Below are 26,672 nucleotides of genomic sequence, written 5' to 3'. Positions count from 1 at the left end.
CTTGGTCCTGAGTTGAGTTTGAGGAATATAGACGATCTATTCAGTACACTACTTTTAACCAGAGCACGATGGGCCCTGGTCTACGGTAGTGGGCCCTGGTCTACGGTAGTGGGCCCTGGTCTACGGTAGTGGGCCCTGGTCTACGGTAGTGGGCCCCGGTCTACGGTAGTGGGCCCCGGTCTACGGTAGTGGGCCCCGGTCTACGGTAGTGGGCCCCGGTCTACGGTAGGGGTACCTGGTCTACAGTAGTGGTACCTGGTCTACAGTAGTGGTCCGTGTTGCTGACGAAACTCAGAGGGTGACTTCCAGCGCGTGGCGAGGGGATCAATAAACCCATCACCTACAGCACACACTTCTGACTTCAATGATGCAATTCATGTTACACATTCAAATAAAACAAACATGAAATTCAAAATTAAACAAATTCCCCGTGTCGTTTTACAAGATAACAGTTAAATATTTAATTTGGGAGGTATTCCATTTGTTACATGAATCAAGCTTTGAAAATTAGACAAACAAATGCACATTACAGATAATTAGGCACGTCTTTCCATTCTTTTGTATGAAATTGCGTAAACTCCAAACACAGGTCGAAGTGGCTATCAGAGTGTCTAATTATCTCCTTAAAACCCTCTATAATTTTTAATCCCTCAGCTTTGGGACAGCCGTGCATATGGCGGAGGTGCAAGTGAAAGCTAAACATGTAGGGCTGAGGGAAGTGGGGGAGGGGGGGTGATTTGGGACCAAGACAAGAGGAATGGGTTGAGTGTATTCTGTAGTGTCATCATGCGTGAGCTGAGATGGGGTGGCTCAGGCCTCTGAAGTAAGACTGTTCTCTCTCAGTCATCAGCTCAAAGTGCAGCGGCTGCTGGCAGAAGTTACACTCTCCAGAAGAATGGGGCTTCAGAGGTAGACCAGACTCCTTCCACGTCTGAACCAGCTTCTCTGTAGAGGGGAAATATAGTTTTTTTTTTAAAAAGGGGGTCTCCAACAGGTAGATCACAAGCTACTAGTAGCTTGCAGCCCATCTATGAGTAGTTTGTCAAATAATTATTATTTTAAAAAATATATATTTTTACATGTGTTCCATCGATAACTGTCAAACATAAAAGCTACCAGCTATTATCCAATCAAAGCTACATTGACATTATTCCACCCCTGGTTAGCCACTATTGGCTTAAAACCTCTTAAGGACCGCACCCTTTTCCCCCAATTTCCACCTAAAATTACATACCCAAATCTAACTGCCTGTAGCTCAGGACCTGAAGCAAGGATATGCATATTATTGATACCATTTGAAAGGAAACACTTTGAAGTTTGTGGAAATTTGAAATTAATGTTGGAGAACACATTAGATCTGGTAAAAGATAAAGTGTTCGACTGATCCAAAGAACCATTGCATGTCTGTTCAAAATGTTGTATCAAGTCTGCCAAAATGTGCCTAATTGGTTAATTAATAGATTTTCAAGTTCATAACTGTGCACTCTCCTCAAACAATAGCATGGTATTATTTCACTGTAATAGCTACTGTAAATTGGACAGTGCAGTTAGATTAACAAGAATTTAAGCTTTCTGCCCATATCAGATATGTCTTAGTCCTGGAAAATGTTCTAGTTACTTACAACCTCATGCTAATCGCATTAGCGCACATTACCTCAACCGTCCCACAGGGGGGACACTGATTTAAAGCAAAAACGTAACAATATCTTAATTTCCAGGAATACTGCCCGTTTGTCAGTTTGGTGCGCGCATTTGTCTATCACTCTGTATGTAGCCAGTCAGTGATGTCTATATCACTCCGTATGTAGCCAGTCAGTGATGTCTATATATCACTCCGTATGTAGCCAGTCAGTGATGTCTATATATCACTCCGTATGTAGCCAGTCAGTGATGTCTATATCACTCCGTATGTAGCCGGTCAGTGATGTCTATATCACTCCGTATGTAGCCGGTCAGTGATGTCTATATCACTCTGTATGTAGCCGGTCAGTGATGTCTATATCACTCTGTATGTAGCCAGTCAGTGATGTCTATATCACTCTGTATGTAGCCAGTCAGTGATGTCTATATCACTCTGTATGTAGCCAGTCAGTGATGTCTATATCACTCTGTATGTAGCCAGTCAGTGATGTCTATATCACTCCGTATGTAGCCGGTCAGTGATGTCTATATCACTCCGTATGTAGCCGGTCAGTGATGTCTATATCACTCTGTATGTAGCCGGTCAGTGATGTCTATATCACTCTGTATGTAGCCGGTCAGTGATGTCTATATCACTCTGTATGTAGCCAGTCAGTGATGTCTATATCACTCTGTATGTAGCCAGTATGTAGCCAGTCAGTGATGTCTATATCACTCCGTATGTAGCCAGTCAGTGATGTCTATATCACTCCGTATGTAGCCAGTCAGTGATGTCTATATCACTCCGTATGTAGCCAGTCAGTGATGTCTATATCACTCTGTATGTAGCCAGTCAGTGATGTCTATATCACTCCGTATGTAGCCAGTCAGTGATGTCTATATCACTCTGTATGTAGCCAGTCAGTGATGTCTATATCACTCCGTATGTAGCCAGTCAGTGATGTCTATATCACTCCGTATGTAGCCAGTCAGTGATGTCTATATATCACTCCGTATGTAGCCAGTCAGTGATGTCTATATATCACTCCGTATGTAGCCAGTCAGTGATGTCTATATATCACTCCGTATGTAGCCAGTCAGTGATGTCTATATCACTCTGTATGTAGCCAGTCAGTGATGTCTATATCACTCCGTATGTAGCCAGTCAGTGATGTCTATATCACTCCGTATGTAGCCAATTAGCCATGCTAATGATACAAATCTTGTGGGTAGACAAAGACTTTGCCCAAAAACCTTCTTAACATTTTTTAATTGAGTAGACTGACAGAAAGATATCATGATTATCTGTATCAATTGTGCTAGGCCTAACAGCCGAAACACAGCTAATACAACATTCCCCTCTTGCTTAAGAGCAATTACACTCAAATCTAAATGTGTTCATTTTTTTAGGGAGGGGCTCAAAATTGGTCTTCTGATGTGATTTAAGCGTTGACATGGACTCAAACAATGAAAATGTATGTTCTATGAATAATCGTAATATTGGAGTGTAAAAAATAAATTAATTTTTTTTTTTTTAAAACAGAAGATTTTTTAATTTTTTTTATGAATTCTGGAAAATACAGAAGATGGGCCCCTTTAAGAGTTGTTTATTGCCCACTATATTACCAGGTATATTGACCAAAAACACATCTCTTGTACATTAAGGACCCAGGGAACAGTGGCAGGGTAGAGGAGAAGAATGTGTCTATTTGAAAGCTAGAATAAATAAATAAAAATAAAATTTAAAAAAAAAAGAGCTCTCATGCTAGAAAAAAATGTTGAAGATCTAAATCTCGACATTAATTTGTGTGAGTGACATAGTGCCCGTCTCTAGAAGTCATTCTGGGTCGTGTTCAATAGAGCTAAACCGTTGCTAACAGAAACACTTTGGGGGGGTAACAAAACAAGGGTTTGGGTACAGCCATTACCTTTAGTTTAAGAAGGTTTTCTGACGTTTTGTGGGTAGTACTGAACACAACCCATGTTTAAAAACACACACGCACCAATATAAAACCTTCACCGCAGTCATTTCCCGTTTACTTGCTTGACCAAACCCTGCTCTCTTACCGACAAAGTGCGTCATCATCTGGGGGGTGTGGTGCGGTGTGGGGGCGATGCGTAGAAGCTCCTCCCCCCGGGCGACCGTGGGATAGTTGATGGCCTGGACGTAGATGTTGTAACGACTCATCATGACGTCACAAACCTCCGTGTTCTTCTCCGCGTCAGACACCTGCGCAGGCAACATCCAACAAAATCAAATCAATGGAAAAATCATATTGAGAATGTCAATCAATACTAATAAATGGTGAGGATGTCATTTAGTCAATATTAACCGTGTCAAATCAATAATGTTGAGGCTAATCAATATTATGCCAATCCATACTAACAATAAAAATAAAAAATAAAATAAAAAGGTCAACAGTTACACCATGACATCTCGAAGGTGTCAAGTTGATAGACATGACCCAGGAGTTGTATCTGGTTAGGGATAACTCAGGGCCCTAAGGACGCTACGATAATCATGTTATGCGTACCGATTCCAGCCGCTCATGTGACCACATTTTTAAAAAATGACCCGAAATGTGGAACAACGGGTTGATTTTTGCAGGACAGTGTAGCCTACATGAATACATGTTTGATTCACGCAAAATTTGGTGATCCCCAAAAACGAGACGACGACACGTGTGATTGTTTTACGAACGCCTGGGAATATCTGACCGTGGAAACATTTCTGGTTGGTCTCAGGGAAACGTAAAACAGTTAAGGAAGGGAGACTTTAAAAAAAAAAAAAAATCAGGATTGAGTGACGTAGCAGCAAGTATGTTGAACGAGAAACTAAAATGAGAAGTGACGTCCTCACACGTTTCCAGATTCACATGGGGACAATAAATTTGTAGTGATTCTCACCCTGACAGGGATGATGTGAGAGGGACAGTGGACGACGGGCAGTCCAGAGTCCATGAGCATCTGTCTCAGCAGCTTAACGTTACGCTGGTGTTTCCTCCGGAGGGCGCGGCCCTCCTCCCCTTTAAGGATCTGGATGGACTCGCGGGCGCCCGCCAGCAGCATGGGAGGTAGAGACGTGGTGAATATGAAGCCTGCAGCGTAGCTACGGACCGTGTCCACCAGGGCATCGGTGCTGGCGATGTAGCCTCCAACGCAGCCGAACGCCTTGCCTGGAAGAACAAAGATAACATTAAACACGTCGTTATAAATTTAAAAACAGGTCGACTGAGGCTCCTCCTCTAGAGCAGGGAAATTAACATTTAGCTGAGAGATATATTTCCGGTTCACAACAAATAGAGCATCACTGGTTGTTGGAGATGAAAATAGGACTCTTTCTTTCTACCTCTAGACCACTTGGTATTCAACAGGTCTTGTTGTTGTGAAGCGGTTGTGTGTGTGTGTGTGTGTGTGTGTGTGTGTGTGTGTGTGTGTGGTTTTATTCTGGTCATCTTGACATGCTTCTATTCTATCAAGACAAAGCAACTCAACAGATGATTGGCCTGCTGTAGTGTGTGTGTGCGCTGGTTGGTCTCTCAGCTTGCCCAGGGCTGTGGTCTCCTAGCAACAGGAAATTAGATTCTAGTTCCTGTTTCTCCAGTGTCCCATTAGGTGATAATCTGAAAAGTCCATTATTATAGACCGGGAAATCTTGTTCGCGTCAGGGATTCAGACAACAAAAGACTGAAGAAACTCGACTACGGATGTCAGGAAAACTAACTTGGGGGGGGGTTTAGAAAAGCTTTAAAACATGGTGCTGTTTGGGGTGGGGGGGGGGGGTAAACGCTGTTAACTAGTAGTCATTGGTGCCATTTTGAACCGTGTTAAGTTTTAATACTGACCCAGTGTTCCAGAGATGATGTCCATCTTGTGCATGATGCCGTCTCGGTCCCCGATACCTCCTCCCCTAGCGCCGTACAGCCCCACCGCGTGCACCTCGTCTACAAACGTGATGGCACCAAACTCATGAGCCACATCACACAACTCATCCAGAGGACACACCGCACCTTTAAGAGGGGAAAAAAATAAAACATTTTTAATGATGCATTTTAAAGCAGGGTTAAAGTGGGACACGCCATACCTTTAAAAACAACAAAAGGGTTAATATCATATAACTAATTTAGCAGGAGGGATTTACACTAGAGCCAGAACGATACCAGTATCGCAAATATTTTTTCCATGTCAAAAAATGTCAACACGAAGCAGACCAAACTGTTTGGTCCTTTAAAAACCTGATGTATATCAAATATAATAATATATTATACATTATATAATATAATGTGACGTATGTAGCTTGGAAAATAAATAAATGTGACTCTGGATGACAACATAATGAGGTTTGTTTCCAACATTACGGCTGTTTTCCTAAAGAAGTTAAATAAAGCTTCGTGTTTTGTTTCCTTGCCACGATACTAATGAGTACGGCGGTAGTGACATTGTCCCCGGGGGCCCTAATATACACATTTCTTCAACAGGAACCAACAGTAAATATCATATAACCAGTAATAAGACATTTTAATAAGAGAGTTATATCCTGCTATTCAGGGTTCACTGAGTCAACTCCCAAAATTCAGATTAGAACTACTCAGGCAAGTCAAACTTGTAACATTATATAAAATCACAGCACTGACGTCAACGGGATGTTTTAGTTACACATCACAGGTCACGTTAAGGCTCTTCACATAGGGAACAGGCTGCCATTTGTGACACATCTCTAATCCACTCACCATCCATGGAGTGGACTGTCTCGAAGGCCACGATCTTTGGAGTGGACGGGTCTGACTTCAACAGCAGCTCTCTCAAGTGGTTGTGGTCATTGTGACGGAATACAAATTTCTTGGCTCCGCTGTTCCTAATGCCCTGGATCATTGAGGCATGATTCCCTGCATCAGAATAGATTTCACAGCCTAGGGAGAGAGGGGAATAAAACACCCGTTTAGTACCATTTCACGTTCGTCATTTAGCAGACGTACTAATCCAAAGCGACGTACAGTTGAATGCACTAACAAAAATATATATTTTTTTAAACATATCGAAGTCATTGCAGTAAAGCCCCCCTCAACGCAGCCCTCCTCAACGAGGCCCTGGCCTAGAGGGAACCGCTCAACCGGCACTTGGCCATGAGGGAACCGCTCAACCGGCACTTGGCCATGAGGGAACCGCTCAACCGGCACTTGGCCATGAGGGAACCGCTCAACCGGCACTTGGCCATGAGGGAACCGCTCAACCGGCACTTGGCCATGAGGGAACCGCTCAACCGGCACTTGGCCATGAGGGAACCGCTCAACCGGCACTTGGCCATGAGGGAACCGCTCAACCGGCACTTGGCCATGAGGGAACCGCTCAACCGGCACTTGGCCATGAGGGACTGTTGAGCACAGGATGCTATTTATTTTGTCACTACAACGTCTGTTAGTTCAGGTCAGGTGAGGGGATTACCTGGTCCGAGAGGCAGCCTACAACGTCTGTTAGTTCAGGTCAGGTGAGGGGATTACCTGGTCCGAGAGGCAGGCTACAATGTCTGTTAGTTCAGGTCAGGTGAGGGGATTACCTGGTCCGAGAGGTAGGCTACAACGTCTGTTAGTTCAGGTCAGGTGAGGGAATTACCTGGTCCGAGAGGCAGGCTACAACGTCTGTTAGTTCAGGTCAGGTGAGGGGATTACCTGGTCCGAGAGGCAGGCTACAATGTCTGTTAGTTCAGGTCAGGTGAGGGAATTACCTGGTCCGAGAGGCGGGCTACAACGTCTGTTAGTTCAGGTCAGGTGAGGGAATTACCTGGTCCGAGAGGCGGGCTACAATGTCATTAGTTCAGGTCAGGTGAGGGGATTACCTGGTCCGAGAGGCAGGCTACAAGGTCTGTTAGTTCAGGTCAGGTGAGGGGATTACCTGGTCCGAGAGGCAGGCTACAAGGTCTGTTAGTTCAGGTCAGGTGAGGGGATTACCTGGTCCGAGAGGCAGGCTACAAGGTCTGTTAGTTCAGGTCAGGTGAGGGGATTACCTGGTCCGAGAGGCAGGCTACAAGGTCTGTTAGTTCAGGTCAGGTGAGGGGATTACCTGGTCCGAGAGGCAGGCTACAAGGTCTGTTAGTTCAGGTCAGGTGAGGGGATTACCTGGTCCGAGAGGCAGGCTACAACGTCTGTTAGTTCAGGTCAGGTGAGGGAATTACCTGGTCCGAGAGGCGGGCTACAATGTCATTAGTTCAGGTCAGGTGAGGGGATTACCTGGTCCGAGAGGCAGGCTACAAGGTCTGTTAGTTCAGGTCAGGTGAGGGGATTACCTGGTCCGAGAGGCAGGCTACAAGGTCTGTTAGTTCAGGTCAGGTGAGGGAATTACCTGGTCCGAGAGGCAGGCTACAACGTCTGTTAGTTCAGGTCAGGTGAGGGGATTACCTGGTCCGAGAGGCAGGCTACAAGGTCTGTTAGTTCAGGTCAGGTGAGGGGATTACCTGGTCCGAGAGGCAGCCTACAACGTCTGTTAGTTCAGGTCAGGTGAGGGGATTACCTGGTCCGAGAGGCAGGCTACAATGTCTGTTCGTTCAGGTGATTATTATTATTTAACTGGCCTTGTAAGTACATTGTGTTAGTTCAGTACAGATAAGGTGATATGCTTACCTGGTATCATCTTGGCCAGGGTGAACAGAGTGGAGTCATTGGCTACGAAGCAGGAAGTGAAGAGTAGCGCAGCGTCCTTCCTGTGGAGATCTGCTAGTTCCTGCTCCAGTTCCACATGGAACTTACTGGTCCCAGAGATGTTCCTGGTTCCTCCAGCACCACTGCCGTGCTTACGCAACGTCTCCCTGGAAACAACGGTCAACAGCAACAACGGTAAACAACATCCTCGGGAACCATGATTACACCCAACGTCTCCTCTGTCAAGAACACCAGACAAACAGGAAACAATAGTAAAACTGGCCAATTACCACGTATACACCTTCCCTGGGTCATTAACAGCATCTACAGAAAGGCTAATGAATAGGTAATTGGTTCTTAGTGAAACTAACAGTTTTGTCCCGTCTCCTCGGGGAGAAATATAGCCCATTGATCTATCCATGGTTGTGTTCAGTAGGTAACAAGAACAAATGTTTTGAAAGAGTTAAAACTGGGAGGTACTACTATCTGCGGAAAAATGCTAATTCTCAGTTTCAATTGGAAATCAAAACAGCCCCTTTATATAGCCCTACTGAGCACCACCTGTCTGTGTCTTCATTTATCTATCCATCCAACTACCAACTCATCACCAGTTGTCCGGCTACTTACGTGATGGAGTTGACGACTCGTGGGTGTCTGCTCATGCCCAGGTAGTCATTGGAGCACCACACAGACACGTCTCTCCTGTCGCTAAGGGAATCGGTGTAGTCGTCACCCATGGGGAAGTCCGTGGCCCGCCGGTTTACCGTCTTAAAGACACGGTACGTGTGATCACTCTTCTTCTCCTCAATCTTTCTCTCAAAGAACTCGTCGTAGCGGAAGTTAGAGACTGCAGGGAGACAACAAGGAAGCAAACATGATTAGGCGCGAGACGGTAAAGATCGCATCGAGGTGTCCCGTTTTAGAGACGGTAAAGATCGCACCGAGGTGTCCCGTTTTAGAGACGGTAAAGATCGCACCGAGGTGTCCCGTTTTAGAGACGGTAAAGATCACATCGAGGTGTCCCGTTTTAGAGACGGTAAAGATCGCACCGAGGTGTCCCGTTTTAGAGACGGTAAAGATCGCACCGAGGTGTCCCGTTTTAGAGACGGTAAAGATCGCACCGAGGTGTCCCGTTTTAGAGACGGTAAAGATCGCACCGAGGTGTCCCGTTTTAGAGACGGTAAAGATCGCACCGAGGTGTCCCGTTTTAGAGACGGTAAAGATCGCACCGAGGTGTCCCGTTTTAGAGACGGTAAAGATCGCACCGAGGTGTCCCGTTTTAGAGACGGTAAAGATCGCATCGAGGTGTCCCGTTTTAGAGACGGTAAAGATCGCATCGAGGTGTCCCGTTTTAGAGACGGTAAAGATCGCACCGAGGTGTCCCGTTTTAGAGACGGTAAAGATCGCACCGAGGTGTCCCGTTTTAGAGACGGTAAAGATCGCACCGAGGTGTCCCGTTTTAGAGACGGTAAAGATCGCACCGAGGTGTCCCGTTTTAGAGACGGTAAAGATCGCACCGAGGTGTCCCGTTTTAGAGACGGTAAAGATCGCACCGAGGTGTCCCGTTTTAGAGACGGTAAAGATCGCATCGAGGTGTCCCGTTTTAGAGACGGTAAAGATCGCACCGAGGTGTCCCGTTTTAGAGACGGTAAAGATCGCATCGAGGTGTCCCGTTTTAGAGACGGTAAAGATCGCATCGAGGTGTCCCGTTTTAGAGACGGTAAAGATCACATCGAGGTGTCCCGTTTTAGAGACGGTAAAGATCACATCGAGGTGTCCCGTTTTAGAGACGGTAAAGATCACATCGAGGTGTCCCGTTTTAGAGACGGTAAAGATCACATCGAGGTGTCCCGTTTTAGTAAAAGACCAGAGAGAACATGCTTCTATCCTCTTTCAGAACACTTTGAACGGGTCTCTTTCGGTTGTATTCCATGTTTCATAGTTGTGTGTGTGTGTGTGTGTGTGTGTGTGTGTGTGTGTGTGTGTGTGTGTGTGTGTGTGTGTGTGTGTAACCTAAACTGGGAAGTAATAGGAGAAGTGTATGAATGCACCCTGGGTTTTATTGATAACAGAGCTAGGAGATACTTGGTGTGTGTGTGTGTGTGTGTGTGTGTGTGTGTGTGTGTGTGTGTGTGTGTGTGTGTAACCTAAACTGGGAAGTAATAGGAGAAGTGTATGAATGCACCCTGGGTTTTATTGATAACAGAGCTAGGAGATACTTGGTGTGTGTGTGTGTGTGTGTGACTACTGTTCTTTCCGTGACAGACTGACCAGGTGAATCCAGGTTATAGCTATGAGCCCTTATTGATTTCATGTGTTTAATCCACTTCAAATCAGTGTAGATGGAGGGAAGGAGACATGTTAGAGAGAGATTTTTAAGCCTTGAGATCTCATGGCTAAGTTTTTACTCTGTCATGCATGGTCAACTGTGGGACCTTTTATATAGACAGGTGTGTGTCTTTCCAAATCATGTCCAATCAATCGAATTGACCACAGGTAAACCAATCAAGTTGTCAAAACATCAAGGATGATCAATGGAAACAGGATACACGTGAGTTCAATTTCGAGTCTCCTAGAAAAGGGTCTGAATACCTATGTAAATTAGGTATGTTTATTTAATACATTAAAAAAACGGTTTTCACTTTGTCATTATGGGGTATTGTGATGTCATTATGGGGTATTGTGATGTCATTATGGGGTATTGTGATGTCATTATGGGGTATTGTGATGTCATTATGGGGTATTGTGTGTAGATCGATGAGAAATAATAATTGAATCAATTATAGAATAAAGCTGTAATATAACAAAATGTGGAAAAAGTCAAGGGGTCTGAATGTACTGTGTGGACTGTATGATGCGACTAAAGGCTATTGATGATATAAGAAAGTCGCAAAAAAGGCTTGCGCTCTGTTCCTTGCCTCAGGCTGCACAGCTGCTCTCATCAAGTGATCATACAGTATTTTCACCCATCTGTTACAGGCTTAGATTTTTCACCTCGTTAGTCGGTATGTGTTACTCCTGTGCTGGTTGGTCACCTCGCTAGTCGATATGCGTTACTCCTGTGCTGGTTGGTCACCTCATTAGTCGGTATGTGTTACTCCTGTGCTGGTTGGTCACCTCGTTAGTCGGTATGTGTTACTCCTGTGCTGGTTGGTCACGTCGTTATTCAGTATGTGTTACTCCTGTGCTGGTTGGTCACCTCGTTATTCAGTATGTGTTACTCCTGTGCTGGTTGGTCACCTCGTTAGTCGGTATGTGTTACTCCTGTGCTGGTTGGTCACGTCGTTATTCAGTACGTGTTACTCCTGTGCTGGTTGGTCACCTCGTTAGTCAGTATGTGTTACTCCTGTGCTGGTTGGTCACCTCGTTAGTATGTGTTACTCTTGTGCTGGTTGGTCACCTCGTTAGTCACCTCGTTAGTCACCTCGTTACGTGTTACTCCTGTGCTGGTTGGTCGCCTCATTAGCCAGTATGTTACTGACTAACGAGATGTGGAGGTTAACACCTTTAGTTGTTTCTCCCTAGATGATTTCTTGAAAAAAAAATCCTTTATCTGATCTTCCCTGTTTTCATTTTGTTTGCTTCCTGTCTAAGTTTGGTGTGGGTTTTTATTTTGTTTGCTTCTTAGTGGGTCTCATGCTGGGTGTCTTTTAGTTTCCAGTTGTTGTTACTAGTCAACGTTCAGTGGAATCCCCCATGAGTGTCTTTCAGAACCCCTCCTAAAACCCCACCTGTTTCATGTTGGTTGTTGTCAGTGACTCTGTTAGTTCCCCCTTCTTGCTGGGGAACATAATAATTTCACAGATCAATTAATTCTCATCTTTACTAATATGGAAAGTGTGTTTAGATTTGGAATGGCCCATTATCAAAATGTGGAGGGGGAAATAAGCCGTCATCCATATCCACTCCAATAGAGAATGGAGGCCACTCACCACTCACCACCACCACCACCCCCCCCCCCCCCCCCCTCGGCTTTTCACTCATGCATGGTAGGCTACTCGGGGTATTTAACCAGACATCAACCACTGTTTGAGGAGCATGCTCTCACTGCATGACAGATAATATTCTGCCCAGTACTCTATATGCCATGGGCTCTCCAACCCTGTTCCTGCAGCTACCCACTGCTTCATTTGTGAAACCAAGTGAAGTGTTTTGGGATCATGTTTTCACAACGAAACATATTTTTCATTAAACTGTTGCCAGCCCCTCTTTCTGTGTGCTGGAGGAAGTATTGAAGGACAGAGGAGGAGGAGAACATGGAAATGTACAGTGGCGTTATATTCTGTGGCTAAATGTAATGCGTCAGCCTTAATTATATAAATAGCTAGGTTTCATTTCAGTATAGGCTAGACCAAACACGTAGTAAAGACATCAAATCACTTTTTTTGTAATGTTTTTCTGCTATGTGTAATATGCGGTCGAGGTATGTATTGTAAATAAAAGGCACCATCGTTATTTTAATTCAGGTATTTTGGCGGCATAAGGCCTATACGTAATCTCTAATATGCATCTGGGTGTTTTGGAATAGATCATCACCTTAGAAAGCGGTGTCCATTTCATTGTGTTAAGCTTTGAAACAACATCCACTAGGACCATGTTTTTACACTCAGTTTCAAACCTGCTGTTGAACGTCTTTCTTTAAAATTGATCATCACAGTGAGGTGTGTTTTAAAGGTACAATAGCCCTCCTGTGTTGATAAGTGTTTGATGTGATTTTCCATTTAATTTGCATTGATGTCAGAGAGGTTAAAAAGGGACAATACCTGAGTAGCAGGCCATTAGGACCTGACGATCATGAGTGAGTTGGGTACTACGAACATGTCCAGAGAGCATAAGCGGAGATAACAGTGACTCAACGGTTACAATAGGCAACAGCCCTATGTGCCACTCAAATATGAGGTGTTCCTAATGTTTTGTCAACTGACTGTATATACTCTATTGTACCTTATATGTTCACGGCTGCACAATGACAACGTTTTTTTTTTTTTAAATAGAACTCATTCGTTTAAATGAGTCTCTACGGCAAGAACAATAAAGTTTGGTTTGAATAGTCTGGTCATGTGACTCACAGCTGGGCATGTTCTCCTGCAGTAAATGGGACACCCTGGTTGGACGTTGATTCAGCAGCTTCTTCATCAGATCGGTTCGGGTAAGACCTCCAGACTTTGAGGAGGAACTACTGGCCAGAGCCTGGGCTGGGGTCACGTCTGGGGAGACAGAGAGGTATAGGGGTCACGTCTGGGGAGACAGAGAGGTATAGGGGTCACGTCCGGGGAGACAGAGAGGTTGATAAGAGGAGCTATCGACAGACAAGCTGGACTACTGTGTCCCTTACAGGACATTCTGTCTCCACCCGTGGAGGGGAGAAACTGTTAGGCTCGCAGAAAATTATGAAACATGTTGCAGATTAAAAGAAACAACGTATCTGTATAGTGGAAAAACACCGACTGTCTGAGCAAGGCGTAGTTTAAGATTTGAACTTGTTTGTGTGTGTGTGTTATAAAGACTGTGTTTGCATTTTTGATTTCAGAACGTTCTCTGAATAAACTGTACGGACCTTTTGCATAAGCGGAGTCTTTGCCTAATTATGATTAAACCCATGGTCTTACAAACCTCGGGATTGGTCAAAGCTTAATTGATTGTTAGTTATTATCATTGGGATTGAACATTCCCGTGACAAGAAGGAAATGAGAAAATACATCCTGTGATGGAAATGTTTGTTTGTGCTTTGTTAATAACTAATTTGTGTGTTCATGCAAGTGGCAGATTGAATGAGCTCTCAGTACACCCAGAACCTTGTTTAGAGAAAGGGAGCTCTCAGTTTCACAGTCTCAGCTTAGAGAGAAGATGCCTCGTGAGGTGTTGGTCTGTCACATGTTATGAACCAGTATTGGTCGTCACATGAATGAAGCAAACGTTAAATTATGCAAATATAACTTGTCTGCAGTATATAAGAGAACTAACGGGACTGCCCCGGTAGAGCTCCTGACAGACGTTCACCGGGGTCTGTAGTGACGCCTCTAGCACTGAGATGCAGTGCCTTAGACCGCTGCGCTACTCGGGAGCCCCAAAAAATATACTCCATCTGTATCAATAAAGCAGGGGTTCTCCAAATGTTTGGGGCCAGGGACCCCTTTTGTGATATCAATTTGATCAGGGACACCACTTAAATCAGAACTCGAGTAAGATTTTTTTTTAAAGATTTAAAAAATGCATACAAGGGGTTTTACTACGACTTTGGCAGTGCATGGCTGGACGAACCAAGTCTTAGGCCCTGGGAAGCAACATTTTAAAAGCTAGCCTCTTTGAATTGGAGAGAAGATTTAGCAGTTTAAGCTAAATTCCTGCAATTCTACACATTTTGCCATGAGGCAGAGAGAAATGCACTGTAATTTAAGCTTTAAAACTGAAAAGTTTTAAGTTAAAAAATATATATATATCAGTATTGAGTTTTTAAAAAATAATAAACATTTGTAGAGTACTGCAGTGGATACTAATATCCCTGTGAGCCTCCCAGGCCCATGTTGCCCAGGGTTAAGAACAGAATACTGTGGATGAATAGTTTGACATTGTACTACACCCTCTAAACCGATTCCACAGATCCCTTGTCCAAAATGTATTTAAAATCTGTTAGTAATGTTAATTAAAAAAAAAATATATTGAATGTTTACATCTGTCCGCGAACCCCCTGAAGTACTGACCCCTGCAACAAAGGAACAAAGCTCCAGGGAGTTTATCCCATTGTGTACCTTTCTGGACGGTGCGGACCCCCTGAAGTACCGACCCCTGCAATAAAGGAACAAAGCTCCAGGGAGTTTAACCCATTGTTTACCTTTCTGGACGGTGCGGACCTCCTGCACATCCTCCTGCAGCTGGATGCTGGCCTGGCGCACCACACTGCTGTTCTGGCCCATCTCAGCTGCCAGGAAGGGGCACTTGGAGGCCACCGAGGCCTGGCCAGAGGGGGGCATGGGATGGGGGTGGCTCTGAGGCAGCTTGTTGGTGGTGCCTCCATCGGCTACTAAAGCGCAGAAGATACTAGGGTTAGGAGACTAAGAGCAACAAACAGATACAGACCTTTTAAAAACGTACACAATACTACGAGTGGTTTGTCCTAATGATGTGAGCAGGTTGGAAAAACATAGCCCTAGAGATCTTTCCAACTGAGGAAACATTGGGGCCATTTTTTATATATTAACCTAACACCACATCATGATGTTACAGTTTATGACCAGATCCCTTCTCGGCTAATCTCTAGGCTGAAGTCACGGTGTCACAAGATCACCTACCCTTCTCTGCTGATGTCTAGGCTGAAGTCACAAGATCACCTACCCTTCTCGGCTGATGTCTAGGCTGAAGTCACAGTGTCACAAGATCACCTACCCTTCTCTGCTGATGTCTGGGCTGAAGTCAGTGTCACAAGATCACCTACCCTTCTCTGCTGATGTCTAGGCTGAAGTCACGGTGTCACAAGATCACCTACCCTTCTCTGCTGATGTCTAGGCTGAAGTCACAGTGTCACAAGATCACCTACCCTTCTCTGCTGATGTCTAGGCTGAAGTCACAGTGTCACAAGATCACCTACCCTTCTCTGCTGATGTCTAGGCTGAAGTCACGGTGTCACAAGATCACCTACCCTTCTCGGCTAATGTCTAGGCTGAAGTCACGGTGTCACAAGATCACCTACCCTTCTCGGCTGATGTATAGGCTGAAGTCACGGTGTCACAAGATCACCTACCCTTATCGGCTGATGTCTGGGTGGAAGTCACGGTGTCATCAGCCTTCTGGAAGCTAGCCGAGGAGGAACAGAGGGAGCGGGCCAGAGGCTTGGAAGCCAGGTCCATCATCACAGGACATTTCTGGGCATAGACCACCAGCGATTTCCGGGCCTGCTGGAAGAAGGCCTGGGGAACACGGGACAGGAATGGGCAGCGTCGAATTATAGTGTCCATCCTTTTAACGATTGTCCAAGCCTGAGGGAAAAGAGATAAGATCAGGATATCCTGTAAACCAGACATTTCATGGGTGATAAGGCGCCTTCAATGGGTTTTTCTATCATGTGTTTGTCATTGATACAAGTCTTGTCCTTTAAAACAATTTCCCCAAGTTGTAATCAATAAAGCTATACGATTCTTTGCTCTGAGTGAGAAGTTGAACATTGTAATGTGTTATGGACGGCTATGCATTCACATTTCTTATCTGAAGCACGTAGGTCATAGGGCCTTTGTCAAAACAGTGCAGTCTGTGGGATAGGAATATGCCAGTGACATAGTAAAACTAATGAAACACATACACAATCACATGCTGCTCTTTACATGATAAATACAATGCTTCACACAACAATGAGATATTCACAATGATTGATCAGTACATACATTATTCTACCATCAGGCAGTGTGAAACAGTTAAACAATGCATCAAAGCTGACAGACTGAAGTCCATCATGAGCTAAGTATATTAGGTCATAGTATTCCACTCCTGAAAGCAGTAGGGTAGCGTTCAGTAGGAACAAACGGGAGAAAACGTATTGAAAAAAGGCAACAAACAGAAAAACTCTTCAGTTTCCAAACTTTTCTCCTGCTATGTGCCTGGCTACTGAATGGAGGATACGTTTCCTAGACAGACTTCCTCATTCCAGGAATAAGACATTTTTCTTGGAAACACTTTTCAGTTTCCAAAAGTTTTTTTATATTTTTTTTGCTTCCAATGATGACACTGGAATGTGTTTCAAATAAAAAATGTCTTATTCCTGGAATATTATATATATATTTTTTAAAGCATGCCAAAAATCTATTTGACGTTGAAAATAAATCACACAACAGAGCTACTAACTCGTTGGGCATGAGACCCGCATTTCACCCTCCTCACGGCACACCTCTTGTATCTCACACATTAGAAAGTACTGCTTTTAATAGTACATTGTATAGTCAATGCCTTTACATTTTCAACTGTGCTACTGGTGCGCGGAATCTCTATCCATCGACCTGTCTTGCCACAGCACTGTGAACCGCGGCACATTGAAGCACACGACTGGTCTAGTCATGTGAAGGATCAAGTGAATTGGATGCGCGTTTTAAAAGAAATCGCCCCTCAAGATTATAGTTGAGCTGAGAGAGAGAGAGATCATTCTCCGCTGAGTTTATTAAAAACTGCAGAACGCTAACACTAGTTTTATGTACAATGTTGTCAACAAAATGAAGTTGCTGTTACTCCCCTCCCTATTAAAGAATGCAGTCTTTTGACAGCATGTACTAAATTTGATTTAATCCACACTTGTTAGCCCTCTCGTTTGGTGATGGGGATTTAGGCTGTGACAACGAAAAGGTGACAGCTCTACAGTATGTTTTAGCAGGGAAGTTTGGTAAGGTGACCTGATTTGGAACTGAAAACAATTTTGTATAACAGATTGTGAACCCAGAAGTGTACGTTTGATTCTAGAGGGGGGGGGGGGGGGGGGGGGGGGACAATACATATAAAATAGTTTGGGCAGAGTTACATCATATTTTCTTCAGGAGATTTTATTACCCCTTTACTTTATTTAGTCTGATCACTGGAACAATTCTCATTCTTAACAATGGGCTAAAATACAGGTTAATTAACTGTCAACAAGAACAATACTGCTATTCCACACACTTATTTTACTATTCCACGTATTCCCAATTCAGAGTAATCACATATCTGAAATGCCTACTTGTGTCTTTGAAAATGAATGATATGAGGCTATGCATTTTTTGTTTGTTTGCAGCCGTTCATTGAACAGTTTGGAATAAGTCATACAAATAAACATTGGAATTTGAAATGTCCCAGGAATCAAAATTTGACATTTTAGTATTGTGTACATGCTAGGCAGAGAGGGTATGGGGATAACACATACTGTCTATGTAAGACGATGGCAAGGCTCTTCTGCTAGTAGACCTAAACCACCTGGGTATTGATCTATAGCTAGTAGACCTAAACCACCTGGATATTGATCTATAGCTAGTAGACATAAACCACCTGGATATTGATCTATAGCTAGTAGACATAAACCACCTGGATATTGATCTATAGCTGGTGTAACAGTATAACTTTAGTACCGTCCCCTCGCCCCGACACGGGCGCGAACCAGGGACCCTCTGCACACATCAACAACGGTCACCCACGAAGCGTCGTTACCCATCGCTCCACAAAAGCCGCGGCCCTTGCAGAGCAAGGGGCAACCCTACTTCTAGGCTTCAGAGCAAATGACGTAACTGATTGAAACGCTACTAGCGCGTACCCGCTAACTAGCTAGCCATTTCACATCCGTTACACTAGAAGACCTAAACCACCTAGATATTGATATTCATTACATCTTTCCTTGAAGGTTGGTTGATCTTGACACATTAAATTGTTATAACAAGAAAATGTTTCAAACACCCATCACCTGGGAAACATATCTCTGGGGTGGCCAACACTCCTGGAGAGCAAGCGGGATTTTCTTCCATCCCCAGTTTAAAGAAATAGTTAACCCAAATGACAAAATATAACATGTTTGAGTCCTTGCCTTGAAAGCAGTCTATGGATAAGCAGACTGCAATCTATGATTAGTTTACACAGGAAATGCTAATAACCAAATTAACATTTCCTGTGCAGAGCCTTGGTGTAGTGGTAACACATAGCATGTGTTGCATACAACTTTCCACCTGAGAACAGGGATCAATCCCTGCCTCCAACCGTTTCTACCATTTGCCTGTCTCCCTCTCTCATTTCATTAGTCACTGAATAAAAGTGTCAAACCAACAACAACAAAAATTAGTATCAAATATTTGCATACTTTACATTTCATACTCCAAAAATCTCAAAATAACAAAGTCGTCGAATTGAGTGTTCAAAGCTATCCTGAATACACTTGAGTATACCCTGGACATAGACCTAAACCATGTCAAAATACATAGAATTTGCAGGAAATTTGCCTTAAAACAGTAAAATCGTCTAGAGCCGTAGGACCCCCAGTCCCTAGTCTTGGGTTGTTCCAGAGGGCAATGAAATTCATATAGCAAATCTCACTCCAAGTTTTCTTCATAATGTTGGCAGCCCTGATACAACTATTTTACAAACTAGCCTACATTCCTGTGTAATCTGAGGAGACAAGTCACGCAAACCGCAAATACAGTCAATAGTGCGTGAATAATTCAACAACAGTCATAATTTGTTTAAAATCAATAAGACGTATCCACTCCATATGGATACTAAGTTTCATAGCTATACCTACGGGTTTAATAACTACTTACATTTCAATGTCATCGCAACCCAATGAATAACACTAGCGAAATCTTCATTTAGCCAAATATGCCCCGGTTAGACCCACTAGCACGCCGGGCTACAGTAGCTGGCTGACCGAGGAACTAAGAACGAAAGGAGGCGATCTCGTTTGCTTACCTCGATATGCTTCGGATCACACTCTCACAAATAAGTAAAAAAGCTAGATTGTCTTGGAAAGATCTCAGTGCTGTTTTAGTGTAAATATAACACTCTTAATAGTTCATACAGCTACTGTTTATAAATTACGTTTCGTTATCCTGCACTGAGGACGAACGAAAGGACAAGGATAGGCAACCGGGTTTATAAGAACGAATACTAATGCCAAATCTCGCGAGAGGATAAGTGTGTACGTCACAGCACTCCAGACAGTCCCCTATTGCCCCAGAGAATGTTCCATTATGTCAAAAGCAACCTGTGACTCACATCCTCATTCATTTTTTATTTTATTTAACCTCTATTTAACTAGGCAAGTCAGTTGCAATATACAATTAGTCTACGCTGTAGTTAAACATGTCAAATATTTTTGGGACAGGTAAACACAATTTTGATATGTAAACATTTACATGTAAATTCTACATTAAACAATGTATGATCAAGGGGCGTATCCACTGGTATTTGAATACTGAATCATTTCACAATTTGAAAAGCTAAATATATGTACTTTCAGTTCCCAAATCTCCCAAAATGTAGTCTACCAGTACGCACTGTAAATGTCACACGCAACAAGTTAGTCTGCATTTAGAGTGTGTGGTATAATATGTGTTCGAATCAAATTGTATGCGTCACATGCGTCATATACAACGGGTGTAGACTTTACCGTGAAATGATTCCTTTACGAGCCCTTCACAACGATGCAGCGTTAAAAAATAAATACAAATAGTTGTTTGTGTAATTGTTGAATTGGGGGGAAAATATTTAAAGAGAATGGTCATATGTTGTATTTGTAGTACAATGATATTGTTTTAACTTCACTACACACAGTTTGACCTTTCATCATGGCCCAAATGCATTGACCGGTCAAATGTGTTACTGAATGTAGTGAAGTGCTGAACCAAAGGATGGACTATGAGATATGTTGTGATAGTGCTCCCTCTAGTGTTAGTTCTGAAATAAAGCAACACAGCAACGCTGCATTGAAGTGTCCTTATTTGCGCGTGACCAAATAACATTTAGGAGAATGATATTCTGGATCATCTTCCGGTATCACTCAACACACTTTTTTGCAAATATTCTCTGTGTACGGTAGCTTGCAGGAGAACATGTGTGTTGAGGTTTAAGCACGTTGAAGTGCCCATGAAACAAGTACCAACCTGAGAGAGAGCTTCACTAATAGGAATTATGATTCTTTAATAAGAAAAAACCCGTACACTGAAGTTACAGGACTATTCAAGACACAGACGTAGGTGCGTACGTACGTACGTCACACGCGATATCGTGTGCTGCGTTAAAACAACTGGGAACTCGGTCATGGCTAGGATCAAGCTTTTGTCAAATCAACGTCAGATTTTATTTTTCGTAGCAGGTTGGGATAATTTACGCAGCAGGTTAGGAATATTAACGTAGTAGGTTAGGGTAATTAGGTTAAGGTTAGGAAAGGGTTTAGGCCCTAAAAATTTACTTTTGACGTTAATTTGACAAAAGCTGGATCCCTTCTAGACTTCAGTGCTCCGACCGGGGAAATAGTTTTAAATTAATAGTTTTGAATGGTTACCCAACTCGGAATTCCAAGTGGGAAACTCTAGCATCTTTCTAGAACTCTGACTTTAGAGCTGAAGATCATGGTTAGACCTCGTTTTTTTTTCTGAGTTCCCAGTTGTCTTGGAAACACCACTGCCATAGAAATCCGACATTTACAAAATTACACTGATTGGCCAGATAGTGGCGCTATAATAAGCGATTGAAAATGCTAACTTTGAAAGGTCACTCCACTCAGCCATTTTGACCTAAAGTCATGAAATTCGGTACATATACTACCGTTCAAAAGTTTGGGATCACTTAGAAATGTCCTTGTTTTTGAAAGAAAAGCAAATTTTTTGTCCATTAAAATAACATACAATTTACCAGAAGTACAGTGTAGACATTGTTAATGTTGTAAATGACTATTGTAGCTGGAAACGGCACATTCTTGTACGCTTTCATTCTATCACAACAATTTATTTTAAATACAAATTTTACATTTTGGGGATTGTGAAAAATTCTTTATGAATGAAATACAATTATCAAGTAATGAGTCATTCATTCATGTCCTTAAAAGTAGAGTGACCTTCAAATGTAATATTCTACACTTCTTCTCTGTGTAACAATGTTTTGACTCATCCCAAATGTAGACCATTATTGTATGGCAAAACAGCATGACGTGTTTGTACTGTCACCAAAAGATAGCTGCAGTGTGTCAGTGAATATCTATTGATGAGCACTGATAGACAGATCTGTGTTAATACCACTTACCAAGACAGTGTGCACATCAAGTTCAATCTAAGCTTTAGTCTGATTTTGGGTTCATTAAATAAAATCAAACGAATCAATCCTATTTTATGAAATCTTATTTTGTGAAATAATACATATTTACACAATATGGCTTTGTTTCAATGTGCTATTTAATTCAGGCAATAGAAATTAATGATGTGTATTGTATTCTATCTTGTGTGTGGAATGGTAGAGAAGACAAATTAGGATGACACTGAAAATAACCCAAGGATTACATTTTAAAAAATGACCCAACTGCTGGGTCAATCCCTCAACCCAATGTGTTGGGTTTATGTCACAGCCCATCACACTGGGTTGTTTTACCCCAACACTAAAGTATAATTTACCCAGCAGTTGGGTCAAGCGCTCAACCCAAGGCACTGGGTTAGAAGCACAATCGAAAGCCACTGGGTTGAATTAACCCAATGTTGTGTTTGGACAAAATTGACCCAGAACCGGGTCGTCTGAATTGGGTTATTTTTAACCAAGCCTTTTTTAGAGTGACAATAATTAATTTTGGAAAAATTATATGACTTGCCATTTTAGGCATAACTCAATTTCTACCTTTTTAAGATGCCAAAATATTAATTGTTTTCAGTACGCTAATTTTGTTTTGTTTACTGATTGTTTCAACAAGCTTTGGATGAAGGACTTCCACAGGGCCGCCCGCCATCTCCATAGTTCTGAACTGGGTTTTATTTAGTTTTTGTTGTTTTAATTATTACAATTTTGTTAATTATCTTTTAAACCTTCATTGGTTAATCTATTACTAAGTTATCATTTGGCTCATGTAAATAACTCTGTAAACATCATAAGGTCATCATCCCCATAGTATTTACATTTCTCTCATGTAAATGTTGTAGCTACATAAAAAAGATTAAACCATTAATTCCAATTTTTGCTATTTTCTTCATTACCATGCTGATGATTTCAAGTTGCATTGGATTTATTTGTATCTGTTAAAGACATTGGTTGTTTAGTATATTTACTACATTTAGTATGTTTAGTTTTTTTTCTCTGTGAAGTAAGTTCATTTAAAGTTATGTGATTTGGATTATGTAGATACATTTCAATGTTGTGTAGATACATTTCCATTTCAATGTTGAGTTTGCAGCAAACAGAATGTTCGTCACAAGTTTCCCAAAATTGTTTGCCAGAAGTTCACAAGTTGCCGCAAGTTTCCCGCAACAGTTTGCCACAAAACTAATTTGCAAATTTGTTTTTCCCACAGAGGAAAACCCAGCCATGAGCTGCCCAGTGACACGAGCCTACCAGAAGAGCTAAATGCCTTTTATGCTCGCTTCGAGGAAAGCAACACTGAAGCATGCATGAGAGCGCCAGCTATTCCGGACGACTGTGTGATCACGCTCTCCGTAGCCGATGTGAGTAAGACCTTTAAACAGGTCAACATTCACAAGGCAGCTGGGCCAGACAGATTACCAGGACGTGTACTCCGAGCATGCACGGATCAACTGGCAAGTGTCTTCACTGACATTTTCAACCTCTCCCTGACAAAGTCTGTAATACCAACATGTTTCAAGCAGACCACCAAAGTCCCTGTGCCCAAGAAAGCGAAGGTAACCTGCCTAAATGACTACCGCCCCGTAGCACTCATGTCGGTAGCCATGAAGAGCTTTGAAAGGCTGGTCATGACTCACATCAACACCATCATCCCGGGAACTGGACCCTCTCCAATTTGCATACCGCCCAAACAGATCAACAGATGACGCAATCGCAATTGCACTCCACACTGCCCTTTCCCACCTGGACAAAAGGAACACTTATGTGAGAATTCTATTCATTGGCTACAGCTCAGCATTCAATACCATAGTGTCCTCAAAGCTCATCACTAAGCTAAGGATCCTGGGACTAAACACCTCCCTCTGCAACTGGATCCTGAACTTCCTGACGGGCCGCCCCCAGGTGGTGAGGGTAGGTAACAACACATCTGCCACGCTGATCCTCAACACGGGGCCCCTCAGGGGTGCGTGCTTAGTCCCCTCCTGTACTCCCTGTTCACCCATGACTGCGTGGCCAAGTACGACTCCAACACTATCATAAGTTTGCTGACGACATAACAGTGGTAGGCCTGATCACCGACAACGATGAGACGGCCTATAGGAGGAGGTCAAAGACATGGCCGTGTGGTGCCAGGACAACAACCTCTCCCTCAACGTGATCAAGACAAAGGAGCTGATCGTGGACTACAGGAAAAGGAGGGCTGAACCGGTTGCATCCGTCTGTAACTAGATCCAAAAGGCTCCTTAACAGCTTCTACCCCCAAGCCATAAGACAGATAATCAAATGTCCACCTGGACTATTTACATTGACCCCCCCCCTACTTTAGTTGTTTTAGTAAATGTTTGATCAACTCTATTTCTTGAACTGCATTGTGGGTTAAGGGCTTGTAAGTAAGCATTTCACGGTAAGGTGAAATTTGATTTGAATATGAGCTTGCCGTAAATTTGCAGAGAATTGACCAAAGGTTTGCCACAACTGTTTGCCAGAGGTAATTTTTTTCGGTAAAGGTTATTTGTTTAAAACTAACAATGAAATACGATTCAGACTCATCCTCTCGCAGTACGGCTCAATGTAGTAGCATGGTAAGAAATGTAAGAAAAAATTCACAGCTCAATCAAAACCGTCTAACCGTCTAGCAGAGCGCTTTCCACAGGCCCACTACTTTCGACACCCCCACTCCTTTCCACGGGCCCACTCCTTTCCACGGGCCCACTCCTTTCCACAGGCCCACTCCTTTCCACAGGCCCACTCCTTTCCACAGGCCCACTACTTTCGACACCCCCACTCCTTTCCACAGGCCCACTCCTTTCCACGGGCCCACTCCTTTCCACAGGCCCACTCCTTTCCACAGGCCCACTCCTTTCGACACCCCCACTCCTTTCCACAGGCCCACTCCTTTCCACGGGCCCACTCCTTTCCACGGGCCCACTACTTTCGACACCCCCACTCCTTTCCACAGGCCCACTCCTTTCCACAGGCCCACTCCTTTCCACAGGCCCACTCCTTTCCACGGGCCCACTCCTTTCGACACCCCCACTCCTTTCCACGGGCCCACTACTTTCGACACCCCCACTCCTTTCCACAGGCCCACTCCTTTCCACAGGCCCACTCCTTTCCACACCCCCACTCCTTTCCACAGGCCCACTCCTTTCCACAGGCCCACTCCTTTCCACAGGCCCACTCCTTTCCACACCCCCACTCCTTTCCACACCCCTACTACTTTCGACACCCCCACTCCTTTCCACACCCCCACTCCTTTCCACAGGCCCACTCCTTTCGACACCCCCACTCCTTTCCACACCCCCACTCCTTTCCACGGGCCCATTCCTTTCGACACCCCCACTCCTTTCCACACCCCCACTCCTTTCCACAGGCCCACTACTTTCGACACCCCCACTCCTTTCCACAGGCCCACTCCTTTCCACGGGCCCACTCCTTTCCACGGGCCCACTCCTTTCCACAGGCCCACTACTTTCGACACCCCCACTCCTTTCCACGGGCCCACTCCTTTCCACAGGCCCACTCCTTTCCACAGGCCCACTCCTTTCCACAGGCCCACTCCTTTCGACACCCCCACTCCTTTCCACAGGCCCACTCCTTTCGACACCCCCACTCCTTTCCACAGGCCCACTCCTTTCCACGGGCCCACTCCTTTCCACAGGCCCACTACTTTCAACACCCCCACTCCTTTCCACAGGCCCACTCCTTTCCACGGGCCCACTCCTTTCCACGGGCCCACTCCTTTCCACGGGCCCACTCCTTTCCACAGGCCCACTCCTTTCCACAGGCCCACTCCTTTCCACAGGCCCACTCCTTTCCACAGGCCCACTCCTTTCCACAGGCCCACTCCTTTCCAAAGGCCCACTACTTTCGACACCCCCACTCCTTTCCACAGGCCCACTCCTTTCCACGGGCCCACTCCTTTCCACGGGTCCACTCCTTTCCACAGGCCCACTCCTTTCCACAGGCCCACTCCTTTCGACACCCCCACTCCTCTCCACGGGCCCACTCCTTTCGACACCCCCACTCCTTTCCACGGGCCCACTACTTTTGACACCCCCACTCCTTTCCACAGGCCCACTCCTTTCCACAGGCCCACTCCTTTCCACAGGCCCACTCCTTTCCACGGGCCCACTCCTTTCGACACCCCCACTCCTTTCCACGGGCCTACTACTTTCGACACCCTCACTCCTTTCCACAGGCCCACTCCTTTCCACACCCCCACTCCTTTCGACACCCCCACTCCTTTCCATAGGCCCACTCCTTTCCACGGGCCCACTCCTTTCCACGGCCCACTCCTTTCCACAGGCCCACTCCTTTCCACAGGCCCACTCCTTTCCACACCCCCACTCCTTTCCACGGGCCCACTCCTTTCCACAGGCCCACTACTTTCAACACCCCCACTCCTTTCCACAGGCCCACTCCTTTCCACGGGCCCACTCCTTTCCACGGGCCCACTCCTTTCCACGGCCCACTCCTTTCCACAGGCCCACTCCTTTCCACAGGCCCACTCCTTTCCACAGGCCCACTCCTTTCCACAGGCCCAATCCTTTCCACAGGCCCACTCCTTTCGACACCCCCACTCCTTTCCACAGGCCCACTCCTTTCCACGGGCCCACTCCTTTCCACGGGCCCACTCCTTTCCACAGG

At 44.4% G+C, this 26,672-nt stretch overlaps 1 protein-coding gene across 4 annotated transcripts; it reads right to left on the bottom strand.

Moving 5' to 3' along the window:
• Nucleotides 1-433: 433 nt before the first annotated feature.
• LOC120037969 (5-aminolevulinate synthase, nonspecific, mitochondrial-like) lies at nt 434-19,821 on the bottom strand. 4 transcript variants are annotated; one of them, XM_038983909.1, is made up of 11 exons: nt 19,653-19,821; nt 15,991-16,225; nt 15,085-15,270; nt 13,322-13,459; nt 8,880-9,099; nt 8,235-8,419; nt 6,351-6,530; nt 5,466-5,630; nt 4,528-4,796; nt 3,688-3,850; nt 434-945 (listed from the first exon to the last, which is right to left on the bottom strand). In XM_038983909.1, exons 2-11 carry the CDS (start codon nt 16,202-16,204, stop codon nt 785-787), a joined length of 1,881 nt encoding a protein of 626 aa, XP_038839837.1. In that variant the 5' UTR covers nt 16,205-16,225; nt 19,653-19,821; the 3' UTR covers nt 434-784. The 4 variants fall into 4 exon arrangements, with proteins under 4 accessions (XP_038839837.1, XP_038839838.1, XP_038839836.1 ...); XM_038983907.1 differs by having other exon boundaries at nt 785-945; nt 15,085-15,273; XM_038983910.1 differs by lacking the exon at nt 13,322-13,459 and having other exon boundaries at nt 15,085-15,273.
• Between the last annotated feature and the right edge of the window lie 6,851 nt (nt 19,822-26,672).

This window comes from Salvelinus namaycush, unplaced genomic scaffold (assembly GCF_016432855.1).
Source record: "Salvelinus namaycush isolate Seneca unplaced genomic scaffold, SaNama_1.0 Scaffold20, whole genome shotgun sequence".
Lineage (NCBI taxonomy): Eukaryota > Metazoa > Chordata > Actinopteri > Salmoniformes > Salmonidae > Salvelinus > Salvelinus namaycush.
Note: the sequence above shows the minus strand (reverse complement) of the source record. Positions and strands in the feature narration are given on the sequence as shown.